The sequence below is a fragment of the Debaryomyces fabryi genome (assembly GCF_001447935.2).
Source record: "Debaryomyces fabryi strain CBS 789 chromosome Unknown contig00007, whole genome shotgun sequence".
NCBI classification, from domain to species: Eukaryota; Fungi; Ascomycota; class Pichiomycetes; order Serinales; family Debaryomycetaceae; genus Debaryomyces; species Debaryomyces fabryi.
In genome coordinates this window covers 1-15,147 of record NW_015385433.1, presented here as the reverse complement: position 1 = coordinate 15,147, position 15,147 = coordinate 1, and the positions used below count along the sequence as shown (strand labels likewise).

General features: G+C 35.1%; 5 protein-coding genes across 5 annotated transcripts; all 5 read left to right on the top strand.

Moving 5' to 3' along the window:
* Positions 1 to 161: 161 nt before the first annotated feature.
* Positions 162 to 4,073, top strand: MYO5 (myosin 5; the record flags this gene model as incomplete). Its single annotated transcript, XM_015609405.1, has 1 exon — positions 162 to 4,073. The coding sequence occupies one exon, from the start codon at positions 162 to 164 to the stop codon at positions 4,071 to 4,073; it is 3,912 nt and encodes a 1,303-aa protein (XP_015469702.1).
* Positions 4,074 to 4,309: 236 nt separating this feature from the next.
* SRB8 (Srb8p) lies at positions 4,310 to 9,295 on the top strand (the record flags this gene model as incomplete). The annotated part of the gene is made up of 1 exon (XM_015609404.1): positions 4,310 to 9,295. One exon carries the CDS (start codon positions 4,310 to 4,312, stop codon positions 9,293 to 9,295), a length of 4,986 nt encoding a protein of 1,661 aa, XP_015469701.1.
* Positions 9,296 to 9,481: 186 nt separating this feature from the next.
* On the top strand, positions 9,482 to 11,512 carry AC631_00573 (Zn(2+) transporter; the record flags this gene model as incomplete). Its single annotated transcript, XM_015609403.1, has 1 exon — positions 9,482 to 11,512. The coding sequence occupies one exon, from the start codon at positions 9,482 to 9,484 to the stop codon at positions 11,510 to 11,512; it is 2,031 nt and encodes a 676-aa protein (XP_015469700.1).
* Positions 11,513 to 11,684: 172 nt separating this feature from the next.
* Positions 11,685 to 13,085, top strand: ARG8 (acetylornithine transaminase; the record flags this gene model as incomplete). The annotated part of the gene is made up of 1 exon (XM_015609402.1): positions 11,685 to 13,085. One exon carries the CDS (start codon positions 11,685 to 11,687, stop codon positions 13,083 to 13,085), a length of 1,401 nt encoding a protein of 466 aa, XP_015469699.1.
* Positions 13,086 to 13,304: 219 nt separating this feature from the next.
* PPG1 (putative serine/threonine-protein kinase) lies at positions 13,305 to 14,414 on the top strand (the record flags this gene model as incomplete). Its single annotated transcript, XM_015609401.1, has 1 exon — positions 13,305 to 14,414. One exon carries the CDS (start codon positions 13,305 to 13,307, stop codon positions 14,412 to 14,414), a length of 1,110 nt encoding a protein of 369 aa, XP_015469698.1.
* Positions 14,415 to 15,147: the final 733 nt, after the last annotated feature.

Genomic DNA, 15,147 nt, shown 5'->3' with positions numbered 1-15,147 from the left:
AAGAGTATAGACTAGTTAATATCATTTTGCAGCAGAGCCATTTTGTTATGTAATCAAATGACCAAAATGCGAGCATCCGACGAAACGCTGATTCCAGCAGTTAAAGGGATCATTGAACTTCTTTCCGTCAGTTCTTGATAAATCAAGCATAAAGAGCAAAAATGGCGATCGTGAAAAGAGGTGTTCGTACTAAGAATAAACAACTGCAACAGCCCTCTAAGAGCGGTATTAAAAAGGCCGAGTTTGATCTTCATAAGAAGAAAGAAGTTGGGGTTTCAGACTTGACATTACTTTCCAAAATTGCCGACGATGCAATTAATGATAACTTATACAAAAGATTCATGAATAGTACAATATATACATATATTGGACATGTTTTGATTTCAGTTAATCCGTTCGAAGATTTGGGTATTTATACGCCAGAGAATTTAAATAAATATAAGGGTAAAAATAGATTAGAGGTTCCACCGCATGTTTTCGCTATTGCAGAATCAATGTACTATAATTTGAAGTCTTATGGCGAGAACCAATGTGTTATTATATCTGGTGAATCTGGTGCCGGTAAGACTGAAGCTGCCAAACAGATCATGCAATACATTGCAAATGTCTCGGTAGACGACCAAGTGGGCGCGGGCGGAGACGGAGGTATCTCTAAAATCAAAGATATGGTGTTAGCTACTAATCCTTTATTGGAGTCCTTTGGTTGTGCTAAGACCTTGAGAAATAACAATTCATCTAGACATGGTAAATATCTTGAGATCTATTTTAATCCATCTAACTATCAACCAGTCTCAGCACATATTACCAATTATCTTTTGGAAAAACAAAGAGTTGTCTCCCAGATAACGAATGAACGTAATTTTCATATTTTCTACCAGTTCACCAAACATTGTCCACCTCAATATCAACAGTTATATGGAATTCAAGGGCCTGAAACATATATTTATACATCCGCAGCTAAATGTATTAACGTTGATGGTGTGGATGATTCAAAGGACCTTCAAGATACTTTGAGAGCTATGCAAGTGATTGGCTTATCTCAAGAAGAACAAGATAATATTTTCAGAATGTTGGCGCTGATTTTGTGGATTGGTAATGTTTCGTTTGTAGAAGATGAAAACGGAAATGCTGCAATTAGAGATGAAAGTGTAACTGCATTTGTGGCTTATTTATTAGATGTTAATGCTGAAACATTGAAAACATCACTCATTCAGAGAGTAATGCAAACCTCTCATGGTATGAGAAGAGGATCTACTTATCATGTTCCATTAAATATTGTTCAGGCTACATCTGTGCGTGATGCGTTAGCCAAGGGTATTTATAATAATCTTTTTGATTGGATTGTAGAAAGAGTGAATTTATCGTTGAAGGGATCAGGGGCAGCACAAGAAAAAAAATCGATCGGTATTTTAGATATTTACGGATTTGAAATTTTTGAGCATAATTCTTTTGAGCAAATTTGTATCAATTATGTGAATGAAAAATTGCAGCAAATTTTTATTCAATTAACATTGAAAGCAGAACAAGATGAATATGTTCAGGAACAGATTAAATGGACACCAATAAATTATTTCAATAATAAAGTTGTTTGTGATTTAATTGAAGCATTGAGACCCCAACCAGGTTTGTTTGCTGCTTTGAATGATTCAGTTAAGACTGCCCATGCAGATTCAGATGCTGCTGATCAAGTTTTTGCACAAAGATTGAGCATGGTTGGAGCTAATAATGCACATTTCGAGGATCGTAGAGGTAAATTCATTATTAAGCATTATGCTGGTGATGTTACATATGATGTAGCTGGAATGACAGATAAGAATAAAGATTCGATGCTACGTGATTTATTGGAAGTTTTGTCTACATCGTCAAATAGTTTTGTTGGTCAAGTCTTGTTCCCACCTGAATTACTTGCAGCATTAACGGACTCAAAGAAAAGGCCGGAAACAGCATCAGATAAGATAAAGAAGAGTGCTAACTTGTTAGTTGACACATTATCTCAATGCCAACCATCTTATATTAGAACAATTAAGCCAAATCAAACCAAGAGACCTAAAGAATATGAAAATAATCAAGTATTACATCAAATCAAATACTTGGGGTTGAAAGAAAATGTTAGAATTAGAAGAGCAGGTTTTGCTTATCGTACAACTTTCGACAAATTTGTTCAAAGGTTTTATTTGTTATCTCCTAAAACAGGGTACGCAGGAGATTATATTTGGAATGGTGATGATGTGACTGCTGTTCATGAAATCTTGAGATCTTGTCATATACCTGATTCGGAATATCAAATGGGTACCACAAAGGTATTCATTAAAACTCCCGAAACATTATTTGCTTTGGAAGACATGAGAGACAAGTATTGGCATAATATGGCTGCTAGAATCCAAAGAGCTTGGAGGCGCTACATCAAAAGAAAAGATGATGCGGCAAGATTAATCCAAAGTGCCTGGAAGAATAAGACTCATGGTAATCAGTTTGAACAATTAAGAGATTATGGAAATGGGTTATTGCAAGGTAGGAAAGAACGTCGTAGAATGTCTATGTTAGGGTCCCGTGCATTCATGGGTGATTACTTGGGCTGTAATGATAGTTCTGGCTTCGGTAGATTTATTATGAATCAAGCAGGTGTCTCCGAAAGAGTCATTTTTTCTGCTAAAGGTGATATCTTATTATCGAAATTTGGAAGATCATCTAAGAGACTACCAAGAATCTTCATATTGACTAAAAATAGTTTATATGTTATTGCCCAAACTCTAGTTCAGAACAGATTACAAGTACAAAAGGAATTTACGATCCCAGTGAGTGGAATAAATTATGTTGGATTATCTATTTATCAGGATAATTGGGTTGCTGTTTCTATGCACTCACCTACTCCAACAACACCTGATACCCTTATCAACTTAGATTTCAAGACTGAGCTTATTACTCACTTGAAAAAGTGCAACCCTGGTTTGAATATAAAGATTGGACAAACTATTGAATATCAAAAGAAACCAGGTAAGTTCCATACCGTTAAGTTTGTTGTAGGAAATGCAGCTCCAGCTATGGGGGATACCTACAAGTCGGGAACTGTAACAGTTAGGCAAGGTTTACCTGGGAACAGTCAAAATCCAAAAAGACCTAGAGGTGTCTCAGGTAAAGTAGATTATAGCAAATATTATAACAGAGGGACGAACTCGAGATCTACTTCGTCATATCAACAAGCACCAGCAACTAAGCTTGTGCAAAGCAACAGACCATCGTACATTCAGCCCCCAATTCAACAAACACAACAACACGCAGCTCCTCCAGCTCAGCAAACACAACAACATGTTAGTCCTCCAGTACAAAATCAATCTGAGCCGCAAACCCGGGGATATGCTCCACCAGATACTCAAACACACGCTCATCCGGGACAAGCTGCTCAAGCTGCTCAAGCAGCCTTTCACCATGCAGCACCACAGAAACAAAGCACAACACAAAGAAAGGTGCCACCTCCGGCTCCAAGTTCATTTGGCCAACAACCGTCGGCACAGAAGCCTGTTGCACCTTCAAGACCGACTAAGAAGACTGCTCCTGCTCCTCCACAGAAGAAAAGTGTCCCACCACCTCCACCACCTGTTGCGTCACAGCCTCCAAAACCAAAGTTCCCAACTTTCAAGGCAGCATACGACTTCCAAGGTACTGGGAGTGCTTCCGAGTTACCAATTTCAAAAGATACCATTGTCTATATTACTCGTAAAGAGGATAACGGCTGGTGGTTAGCGAAGGCTTTAGATGAATCTAAAGAAGGTTGGGTGCCTGCGGCATATGTTGTAGAATGTGATCCTCCTGTAAACCCATCAGCAGGAAATGCTAAGTTGGCACCTCCTCCACCACCAGCGCAATTAAGCGCTGCATCTCAAGCACAACAAAATCAACAACAGACACCTGATCTGAATGGCGCTGGCTTGAGTAATGGGTTGGCTGATGCTTTAAAAGCTAAGAAAAATGAAGAGACTAATTTAGCTGGCTCCTTAGCAGATGCATTAAAAAAGAGGAAAGGTGCTACTCATGACAGTGATGAAGAAGACGAAGAAGACGACGATGATTGGTAACTTATTTCTTCTTCATGTTTCGACAATTTTATGTTAAACTATCAGATACAGTATATAATAAAATGACTTATTTCATAGACCATATCTGTAGGATGCGCACATGATCATATATATATTTCACCGCAAAAATGAGGTTGGCCTGATTATGGGAAGATCTAGAGATTAAGCATAGAGATCTTCTGGACAATTATTCAATCAAATACAAATGAAAGGTTAAAAAAAGTGAACGAATCGGAATGTCGAAAACAAAGAACAGGAATAGTTTATTATCGTCGCATAATAGGACATCTATTTCTAATAGCACTAAAGATGAGTTATTGGCAATGAAATATGTCATGGATAAACCTGCAATACCACTATATCCATTAAATGACCTTAACAATTCATCTGAATCCATTTCAGAACAAGGAAAATATGTATCCAACAGCTCTACAGACGAATTGACCTATCCTGACTTTAGACCGTGGAAAGATACGACGCACTTACCCAAAGGTAAATCACAAGCTGAAGTTGAAAAACTAAATAATGAATCGTACCTTAATAAGGGATACTTCGAAGGTCCCCTGGTCGCAAATGAGTACTATTCTGCTAGGAATTTGATCCAAGCATCGCTATTTTCTTCCAGCAGTAATTGCGACAAAGTTCTTAAAGAGTTATCGCAGCATTTAGTCAACTCATATAAAGCTAGAAATGAGATAATTAATAAAATAAGACATGATTCGAATAGGTTTAGGATACCACCAAGAGTTACTTTAACTGCTCTGAAGAAAGAAGCGTGGCTTCGGGATCTCGCAAATCCGGATGAACCATTGCTGAAAATATCAAACAAATTACCTCACGGAATAAAAAATAAGATGCTAGTTGATATTTTATGTAACAAGAATATCCCTACCTCACGAGCATTATGGCTAACTAAATGTGTTTTATTCAGTGAGTTATTGGCCTTGAGAAAGAAATACCAATCCAGACTTTCTAATAATCCTCATCCGATTGACAATGCAACCTCTGAATCTTTTGAAACTCAATGGCTACAAGAATGGACTCATCAATTGGTTGATTACTTTTATAAGTTTTCGAAAGACATGTGCAGCATAACAATACAAGAAAAGAAACAAGCGTATTTGACAAAGTTAAATTATCTTTTAAATTATCTTCAAGTGTTATACATAGAGTGTTTGCTAGACAAAAGTTTTTTTCTTTCATCTATTTTAAAATTCTTAAAAGAAGGGTTGCCTTTAGATCAATCACATATATCTGAGCTTGTCGCGTTCTCAAGATCCGAAGGTGAAGATTCAACGCTTGATAGGTGGCTAGTTGACATAGATTTAAATTATGGTCAAAGATTGATTTCATTAACATTAGTTAAAATGTTTTGGAAAGACGTCTTAGATTTGGATTACTTATCTAAAGAACTAAGCGAACTTTTATTGCTAAATTATTATTTTATTGAGAGAATCCCAACCTATAATTCAAAATCTAGCAACTATGCACACAAGCAAAACCACACAGCAGCATTATCTCTGAACCTAAAATCGAAGTTATTGAGCAATATATCTGACACCGTTAATTATCTATTCAAGCATAATACTAACGTTTTCATTATTCCTAATTATTGGATTCTTGTGAATGAAACTCTTTATAAGATTCTTTTGAATGATGGCCCTAATAATTATGATTCAGAGGAACAGAATGAAATTCGTAAACAACTCAAGTTGATTAAATATAGAAATGAAAGTTTAATGCTAAGTATGAAAGATGTGCAATCATCCAATTTCATTGATGTTAACTCTGGCAATTTAGCGAACGATAGAGGAGTAGGCGTGAATATTCAACAATCGCTTCTGCAAGATATACAAAACTATGATACCATGTTTTCTGAGAAGAAGACACATATTACTATTGAAAGCGAGAATTATTTTATTAATAGAAATAGCGATGACACATTGAATATTATCGAGCAGCTCGATAGACTCAAACTAAATGATAATCTTGCAGAGTTGCTAATGCCTACTTCAGTATCTTCTTCGCCTGAAAATTCTAACGATTGGAGGATCAATTTAAAAGTAGTTATTTATTGGGCTATCACAATATATCGCGAGCAAAAATCTTCCAGTGAAGGTATTTTAATAATTTGCAACTTTTTGAAAAGGAAGATCCTACAAAATATTAATATTAAAAATTCCAATAGTCTAAAAGCTGAGTTTGAGAATGAAATACTTGAGATTATATACAATTTGGCTCATTCCACCAATGTGGATATTATTGACTATAATTTGTATGTTTTGATCAATGAATTGTATCAATTGAAGGTCATTACAATATCAACATACCTTAGAAAATTGATAGCGTCTGGTATATTCTATGTATCACCGAGTGCGGATGAAGGTCAGTCTCATAATGAAAATAACTCACTGGTAGCAACTCATTTGGCTATTTTACAAAATCTTCCAGTCTTAAATAACAAGCAATGTGATAGTATCTTAAGAAAATGGACTCCTAATGGGTTTAATTTTGAAGAAAAATTTGAAAAGGGTAAATTAATTTTGAAGCAAGAATTAGTAGATAGACTAATGTTGAATTCTTTTGATGAATATAGTGAAGAGAAATTTACTTACGTTAAAAGCTTGAAAGTTGGGCTAAAGTTTTTGTTGGTGAATTGGCTTACAAGTGAACTTAAGATGTCTATAACAAAGTCCCCGAAGTTAATACATATCAATCCCAACATTATAGCAAGTCTTTATAATTTCTACGCGTTGTGTGATAACTTAACAGTATTTTTTAAAGTCTTGGTAAAGTTTATTTTAAGAAATGAAGGGAAAGTGATAATTTGTTACATGGATTCGCTATATTTAATTAGCAAATTGATTATAAGACATTTCAAGTTGGTTAAATTTATAGCTGGAAAAAGCTATGAGTCTACTACTACCGGATACGAACTTTTCAAATTAATTATCCTCAACTATAAAGATTTGCTGACCAGAGATAATGACTACTATAACTTCAGTGATGTTTGGTATTTCATAGATAATGCAGTTGAAAAAATTGATCGCACATATGATAAAAGTTCCGACGATAATCATGATAATGTATCAAAATCGAAGAATTTTAACCAATTGCTCTTTGCTAAAGAAACTGTTGATTCTCCAATGAGAATTCACGCAAACAGCAGTGCATTACAAAAGAATAACGATAGTTACTCGGCCACAGACTTCAGAAACGACTTAGATTTGCTATTGGAAGCTCCTATTAAACTTTTGAATAATACCGATATTACAGAATTCATTAGTACACTTCAACTTAATATTAGTATTGAAGTATTCACTGAAGCCTCAAGATCTGAAGAGTCAATAAACTTTATATTGGGATATTATTTTAAGAATATTGGAAAATTTAATGAATTGCATGAGAATATATGCATGAGGTTGTTGATAAATTCTAAAAAAGTCTTAGAATTAACGACCGGAGGTAGATTCTTCGACATCATGAAACAAGTCATATGTGATTTGGTTAGAGCAGAGTCTGATATTGAAAAGATAACCACGCTATTCAAAAAGCTATTATACTTCGAAGTTTATCAACCGCACGAATTACTTCTGAACCTAAGGTATACATTGGCTTTACAATTGTCAAATGAAAAAATTGATAGTGTCATTTATGAATTGCTTTTCGGAGATCAAGAAAGCGATAGCAAAAATCTATTCAATGACCAAGTTTTGGCATTAGGTTGCATCCGTTATTTATATGTTAAACGTCACTCTAATGATATATTTATTATGTTGTTGGATAGCTTCTCAAAGGAAACTAATACAGTTTTTGATTCTTACGCTTTAAGGGAATACAATGGTGATGTTTTAAGCTTTTTTAGACAGTTTTGCATATCTAATACTAGGCTTTTTATGGATGGTCTTTTAAAAGTGGTTTCTAACTCAGATATTATTTCATTCCTTAATTTTCTTGTATACATAACGGAGGAACCTATTGGGAGTAGCAGTGATTTACCAAGATTAGCTTCTATAATTAACGAGTTCAACTTGCCGGTATGCCAAATCTTAATTAAAATCATTGTTATAAATGAAGTACATGACTCAAATAGGGATAAATCAATAGAGAGGTTGAGATGCATGCTTGATGTGTTATTGAATAATTTGACATTTCACTTCGTCTCTAATAATTCGTTCTTCGGAGAACTCTTCAATTTCCTTTCGTGGGAACATAAGTTAAATATTCTATTTATCTTGGAGCATAATTTTTTGTGCAACACAGAGTTTGATGTTTCCAATGACAGCTTGGACAATAATAGGGTTTATTTAACAAGTAGTGATGGGAAAACAGACCTCCTATCGATATTGAAAGACTACTTTAAGAAATTTTCGGTTTCGTCCTTAAATACAGTTACTACTTCTACTGAAGTTTTTAACGATTTATCAAAGTTCTTACAAAAGTTGTTGCAATTGGCAAATTTGGACATAATTGGTGATAGTAGAAAGGATGTATATAACACAATTTCAATTTTTTTGAGGATTCTAATTATTCACAAGCTTTCGTTGACTTCAATCATTATTGAACAAGATGGACAGAACTTTAATTTCATAAAAAACTTAATTGCATTGCTTGAATCAAAATTCTTATGCTCCAACAATGAGAAGTTAAGAATTTTGTTGTATGACTTGTTATTGTTAATGAAGAGTTCAATTACTCTGTCGATGACTCTTAACACAGACAATAACCTTGCCGATGATATGACTATTGATGTCACTTCCAGTCATCAACAGAATAGCCCACCAAATGATCATGTATCAAGATCCAACCCTGATGCTACAGATGTGGGAAGTACTAATTCTAAGTACTTTGGGGTACTGAACCTATCTAATATTCCAAATTTATCGTCTGTTTTCAATCTTTCAGAGCCTAACATTTCATATCCATTAAGAAAGTATACAGACAATTCAAAAATACTGTGTGCTCTTATGTTAGAGAAGTCTGAATTACATAAAGGGGGTGATATACATGCTTTAAATGACAGTAATTTGATATTGCTTCCGTCAAGACGTGAGGCTCTTAGCAGTGCATTTGATATCTTGAACGAGACTCAACAGAATGTCTCTAAGAGGTTTAAATTAAAAAGTTACGAACTATTAGAAGATACTGGTATCGAACTAAATAATGGTTGTATCAATTTACTGCTTTTTGATTCATTCACAACCAAGGAGAATCCTCCATAACCTTTACAGTGTATATAGTGAATAGAAGATTTTGTGCCTGATAAAATTTCATTGTTCGCAACGCACATATGTTTACTCGAACTTACACGTAGATAATCACTAGCAACGTCAATAATTAATTAGACAATTTTCCAACAATTTTTATTGAAAGCTTACTTATCTGATACTTAGGGCCATACCTGTAATATGGATCGAAACTCAATTTCATATAATCGAGTAGATGAAGAAGAAGATGATGAAATTTCAAGTATAGATTCCAATTCCAATTCGAGACTAATGGAATCACCTAAATTCCACTCTGATTCTATAAACAAAGGGGAAGCAACGAAGGAAACTAAAACTGGGATCTCCAAGCCACCAGATTTGAGGTTTTTAGCTAGTGCTAATTTTTCATCTGATTCATTACCTGACACCAATAATTCTGTGTTCAATCCATTTGGTGGTGGTACGCCAAGTGCATGTTTAAGTCCTACGACTAATGGTCCTAACTTTAATGAAAGAAGATATTCGAATTCATCGTTGACCAACTCACCTATATTGCAGCCATCAGCTTCATCGCATATAAGATCAAATTCTAATTCAGGAAGAGCTAGGCCCAAGTCGGCCATATTTATGATGGATTCCAATCATTATCCAATTTCAGAGGATGGTAGCCCAGTACAATCAGCATTGAATACTCCGCGGGCCAGAAATTCTATTCACCTCGCTACTACTAAGAACAACTACTTACCCCCGCCTACAATTGTTCCTCCGATTGCTCCTCTGTCGTCATCAAGATCTTCGTCACCCACAAGATCGTCGTCTCCTACAAGATCGGCACGTTCATACAGATCAAAGTCTCCTGTTCGTCGATCATCATCTCCTAGTAAGAACTACCTGCCTTTTAATTTTCAGCCACAAGAACTTATGAATAATGGTCCCCAGACATTGCTGGTAAAGCCCGCGCATAGAAAAGGACATAAATACAAGCATTCCTCTGTTTCTATGAATTTATTTCAGGAGCCTCCACCAGCTGTGAATGCAGATAATGAATTACTAACTATTGCTGATCTGTATCCAATTCCAACCTTCAAAGAATCACTTGCATCCATTAAACCTAGTCAAAAATCTAAATTATTATGGTCATTTTGTCATTTAACTTTATCGTTAGTTGTCTTTCTAGTTGGTTTTAAGTTTAAATTACCTTCGTTGTCAACTTTGGCTCATTTGATTTTCTACGATTCGTTGGGAACTTTGGTTATCGTGTTTGTAGATATCATGTCTAACTTTGAAGTTTGGAATAATTCATCCATAGCGTACCCATTTGGATTGGGACGCCTAGAAGTCTTGGTTGGTTTTGCATTGAGTGCATCTTTGATCATGGTTGGCTGTGATTTAATTAGTCATTCCTTAGAGGAATTTGTCATTTCTGTGGTGGTAAAAGATACCTCAGTTGAGCATGATGGCGAACAGCACCTGTCACATCATATCCATGGAGAACATGGACATCTGGCTAATTGGTTTATATATGAATTGATCTTAGTTGTTACTATAGTTGTAACTCTAATAACTTCTAGGTATATTTTAGCCTACGATAGAATTAGTGAAATGATATCGTCGTCTGATGAAAATGCTACTTTAGTTGGATCAAACCGTAAACCGAAAGGGGGTCTTTTGGACAGAGAAATGAAGAAAATTGAATCAGAAGCAAAGCCTTTAAGTTTACAGGGCTTGCAAAAGTTTGCCAACATTATGGCCAAAAATCCCACTCATTTATTGACATTAACGTATTCCATTTGTTTAATGGCCGTCCCATTACTCCCATCCAGCATAATTTCACAAATTAACATAGATATAGATGAAGCTACTACCTTAGTTATTGCTCTATTATTATGTTACAGTGGATGGAAGCTAGTAAAATTATTGGGTGGTGTATTGTTATTGTCATATCCTTACTCTGACTACGATTATCATGTCTTGAAATCATCAATAATCGATAAAATATTAAGCCTTGACTGTTATAAAACTTCATACAATATTGAGAAGCTATTCATATCTAAATTCAATTATGAATTGTATGTTGTTGGTTTGAAGATAACTATGAAAGGTGGTAATCCGGATGATGAGTCAAGATTAAGATTTGAAATTAATAGAATTATTCAGTACTCCGTTGAGAGAGTGGATCATAGTGTCAGAACCAATAAGATAGAGGTTACTATTGATATCAATAGGTATTAGTCTGCAGAGCAGTCATCTAAGCATATAGTACATATTTTAATAAGAATTACCCGATCAAGTAATTTCGAGGATTTTTGTGAGTCAACCGCGATGTAAAATCTTTTGATGAATTTTATATATTTTATCAGGATATCCATATTCGAAAAGAATAATAGCAAATCTTCCTGTAATAATGCTTAGATATATTCCAAGATCATTACGTAAAGATAGCAATAAGAGAATTCCTGGCCTTGCTTCTTGCGTCGCTAAGCAGTTTTCTACTACACAAAGTTTGTTGAACAAAACATCAATCCCAGATGCATCAGAAGATTCCCATACGGGGCAATACATTAACACTATAACTAAACCGTTCACAGTGACAACATATGCTCGTCCTAATGTTGTGATGACCCACGGAAAGGGATCGCATATGTATGATTTAGAAAACAGACAATATATTGATTTCTGTGCTGGTATTGCTGTCACTTGTTTGGGCCATTCTCATAGTAAAATTTCTGAGATCATTTCAGATCAAGCCTCCACATTGATGCATTGTTCCAATCTCTACCATAATTTATATGCTGGTGAATTAGCTAATAAATTAGTTACCAAAACTATCACTTCTGGTGGTATGAAAGATGCTCAGAGAGTGTTCTTATGTAATTCGGGTACGGAGGCGAATGAAGCAGCTTTAAAATTTGCTAGAAAGTATGGTAAGAGCTTTAGTGATGACAAATATGAAATCATCAGTTTTACCAATTCCTTCCACGGAAGAACTATGGGTGCATTATCGGTCACAGCTAATGAAAAATACCAAAAACCTTTCGCTCCTTTGGTCCCAGGGGTAAAGGTTGCACAGCCTAATGATATAGCTAGTGTCAAAGACCTTATCAGCAAGGAAAAGACATGTGCTGTCATTATAGAACCAGTTCAGGGTGAAGGTGGTGTCAATACCATTGACCCAGAATTTTTAGTGTCTTTAAAGAAATTATGTGTCGAAAATGATGTTGTATTAATTTATGACGAGATTCAATGTGGTTTGGGCCGTTCTGGAAAGTTATGGGCACATTCTGACTTACCAGAAGAAGCGCATCCTGATATTTTGACTATGGCTAAGGCTTTAGGAAATGGTTTCCCAATCGGTGCAGTAATGGTTTCAGAAAATATTGAAAAGGTTTTGAAGGTTGGGGACCATGGTACAACCTACGGTGGTAACCCACTTGGATGTAAAATTGGATCTTACGTCGTTGATCAAGTGAGTGACAAAGAATTTTTGTCAGAAGTTGAAGAAAAATCTGAAAAATTCACTAAAGGTTTATCAAAGATTGCTAACAAATATCCTGATCACATCGATGAAGTTAAGGGGAAAGGTTTATTATTAGGACTTCAACTCAAGGGTAACTTGGATGTTGGTGATGTTGTCGCTAAATGTAGAGAAAATGGTTTATTGGTTATCAGTGCTGGTATGAATGTTTTAAGAATCGTTCCAGCTTTGAACATTCCTAACGAAGTCATTGAAGAAGGTTTAGATGTTTTAAGCAAATCTATTGATGATTTATGTAAAGATCCAAAGTCTACTATCTCACAATCTTAATGGTATATCGTTAATGGTATGTATAATACATTTATAGTATAGAACAATATCTAAGTGAAAAATTCTGTTTCCGCGTGTGATCTTATCAAACAGTAAATAAAATTTATAATCCAGTAGTACTTAAACAAATAAATCACTACTTACCGATACCTTGACTTAGGGTATTTGAATAAGCGATTCAATAGCCAATAGAATAGTGTAATAATCAACTAATGAATAATGACAGAATCCTTTTCTATACCCACCACTGATCTAGATTATTGCTTAGTGCAATTATTTGAACATAAACCACCTAAATTATTACCACCTGAAAGCATCCAGCAATTATGCCATACATTGAAGATACAACTATTGTCAGTACCCAATATCATGCAACTACAATCGCCGGTAACTATAGTAGGCGACATACACGGACAATACCACGATTTATTGGAAATTTTTCAAATTGGCGGATCACCGCCCAACACGAACTATTTATTTCTCGGTGATTATGTGGACAGAGGTTATTATTCGGTGGAGACTATACTATTATTAATAGTATTGAAACTTCGATATCCAGATAGAGTTTCTTTAATACGAGGAAACCACGAATCGAGAACTATTACTACTAATTACGGTTTCTATTCAGAAGTTTTGAATAAATACGGTGGATCCGTAGATGTTTGGTTGTATATTACAGATTTATTTGATTATTTGCCCCTAGGAGCAACGATAGATGGAAAAATTTTCACCACTCATGGAGGCTTGTCACCAAGCTGTCAACAATTAGATCAGGTTAGAGCAATTGATAGATTCAAAGAAATACCCCATGATGGAATAATGGCCGATTTGGTCTGGTCAGATCCAGATCCAGAAATTATGGACTTCAAGTTATCACCAAGAGGAGCAGGATACCTATTCGGGTTTGATGTTATAGAAAAGTTTTGCAACGATAATGATTTGGTTCAATTGGTTCGGGCTCATCAATTATGCAACGAAGGATATGTAAGCTACTGGAAAGGAAAATGCTTAACGGTGTGGTCGGCTCCGAACTATTGCTACAGGTGTGGAAATAAGGCGAGTGTATTAGAAGTTCTCCATTCAAATTACCAGAGTAAGAACAATAATAGTAACAATAGCGAGAAGGACCCCTATGATAAGGGTTTAGGAGTAATAAATGGTGTATTGCCTGGCCAGTTCTTCAATGTCTTCGATGCATCTCCAGAAAATGATGAGGATACAATTAGTGGGAAAGGTGTGAATGGAGACTGGATCAATGGCAACGATTCGTTTGGCGACTTCTATAACGGAAGGCCTCGAACACAGCAACATGTAGAATACTTTTTATGACCTCTTCATATAACGAAATATCTCCCTTGTATTTACAATGCATAACTCATGTCTACATTTCATCATCTTATTTCTTTCTTTGTATTTTAGTATTTATATCAATTGGATCTATATTCTACTTGAAAATAGTTTATCAACTGTAATATAATTCAAAATTAAATCCATTGTGAACTTCATAGTCATCCAAAGTGATATGATCTTTATAAACCTGGTATCCTTTCTTTAGTACGAGTTTCTCATATGATGTACCTATTTGTAGTGATATTATTTTCTTTAAATCACCTATTGTATCGGTAGGCATACATTTAACCTTGATTTTTTTACCTAGTCTATCGTTGGCTAATACTTCTATCATTGGAGATCCAGTGGTAGTATGGGAAGTATCTATATATACGGCTCATCAACTGAAGAATCTTATATCGATACGATTATATGCCGGATGTAATAATGGTGTAGTTTTGATTGCAAAATGGCCCCAGAGTTGTGCTACATTAGACTAAAGCATAGTATCAGTATGGCAAATGTGACATAACAGAAAAGATCGTATCATTCAATGTGAAAGAAAACTCCCATCTGATGGGTGAAAAAGTTTATCGTATTCAAATCATAAGTTGGTGCAGCAAGAGCCTGAATTCGAATTCTCCAACCTATACCAAATAGTTGAAAGAATGCAGCGTAATTGTACCATAAATATTCTATTATGACATATATTGGTATGCTCCAGAAGAATTTT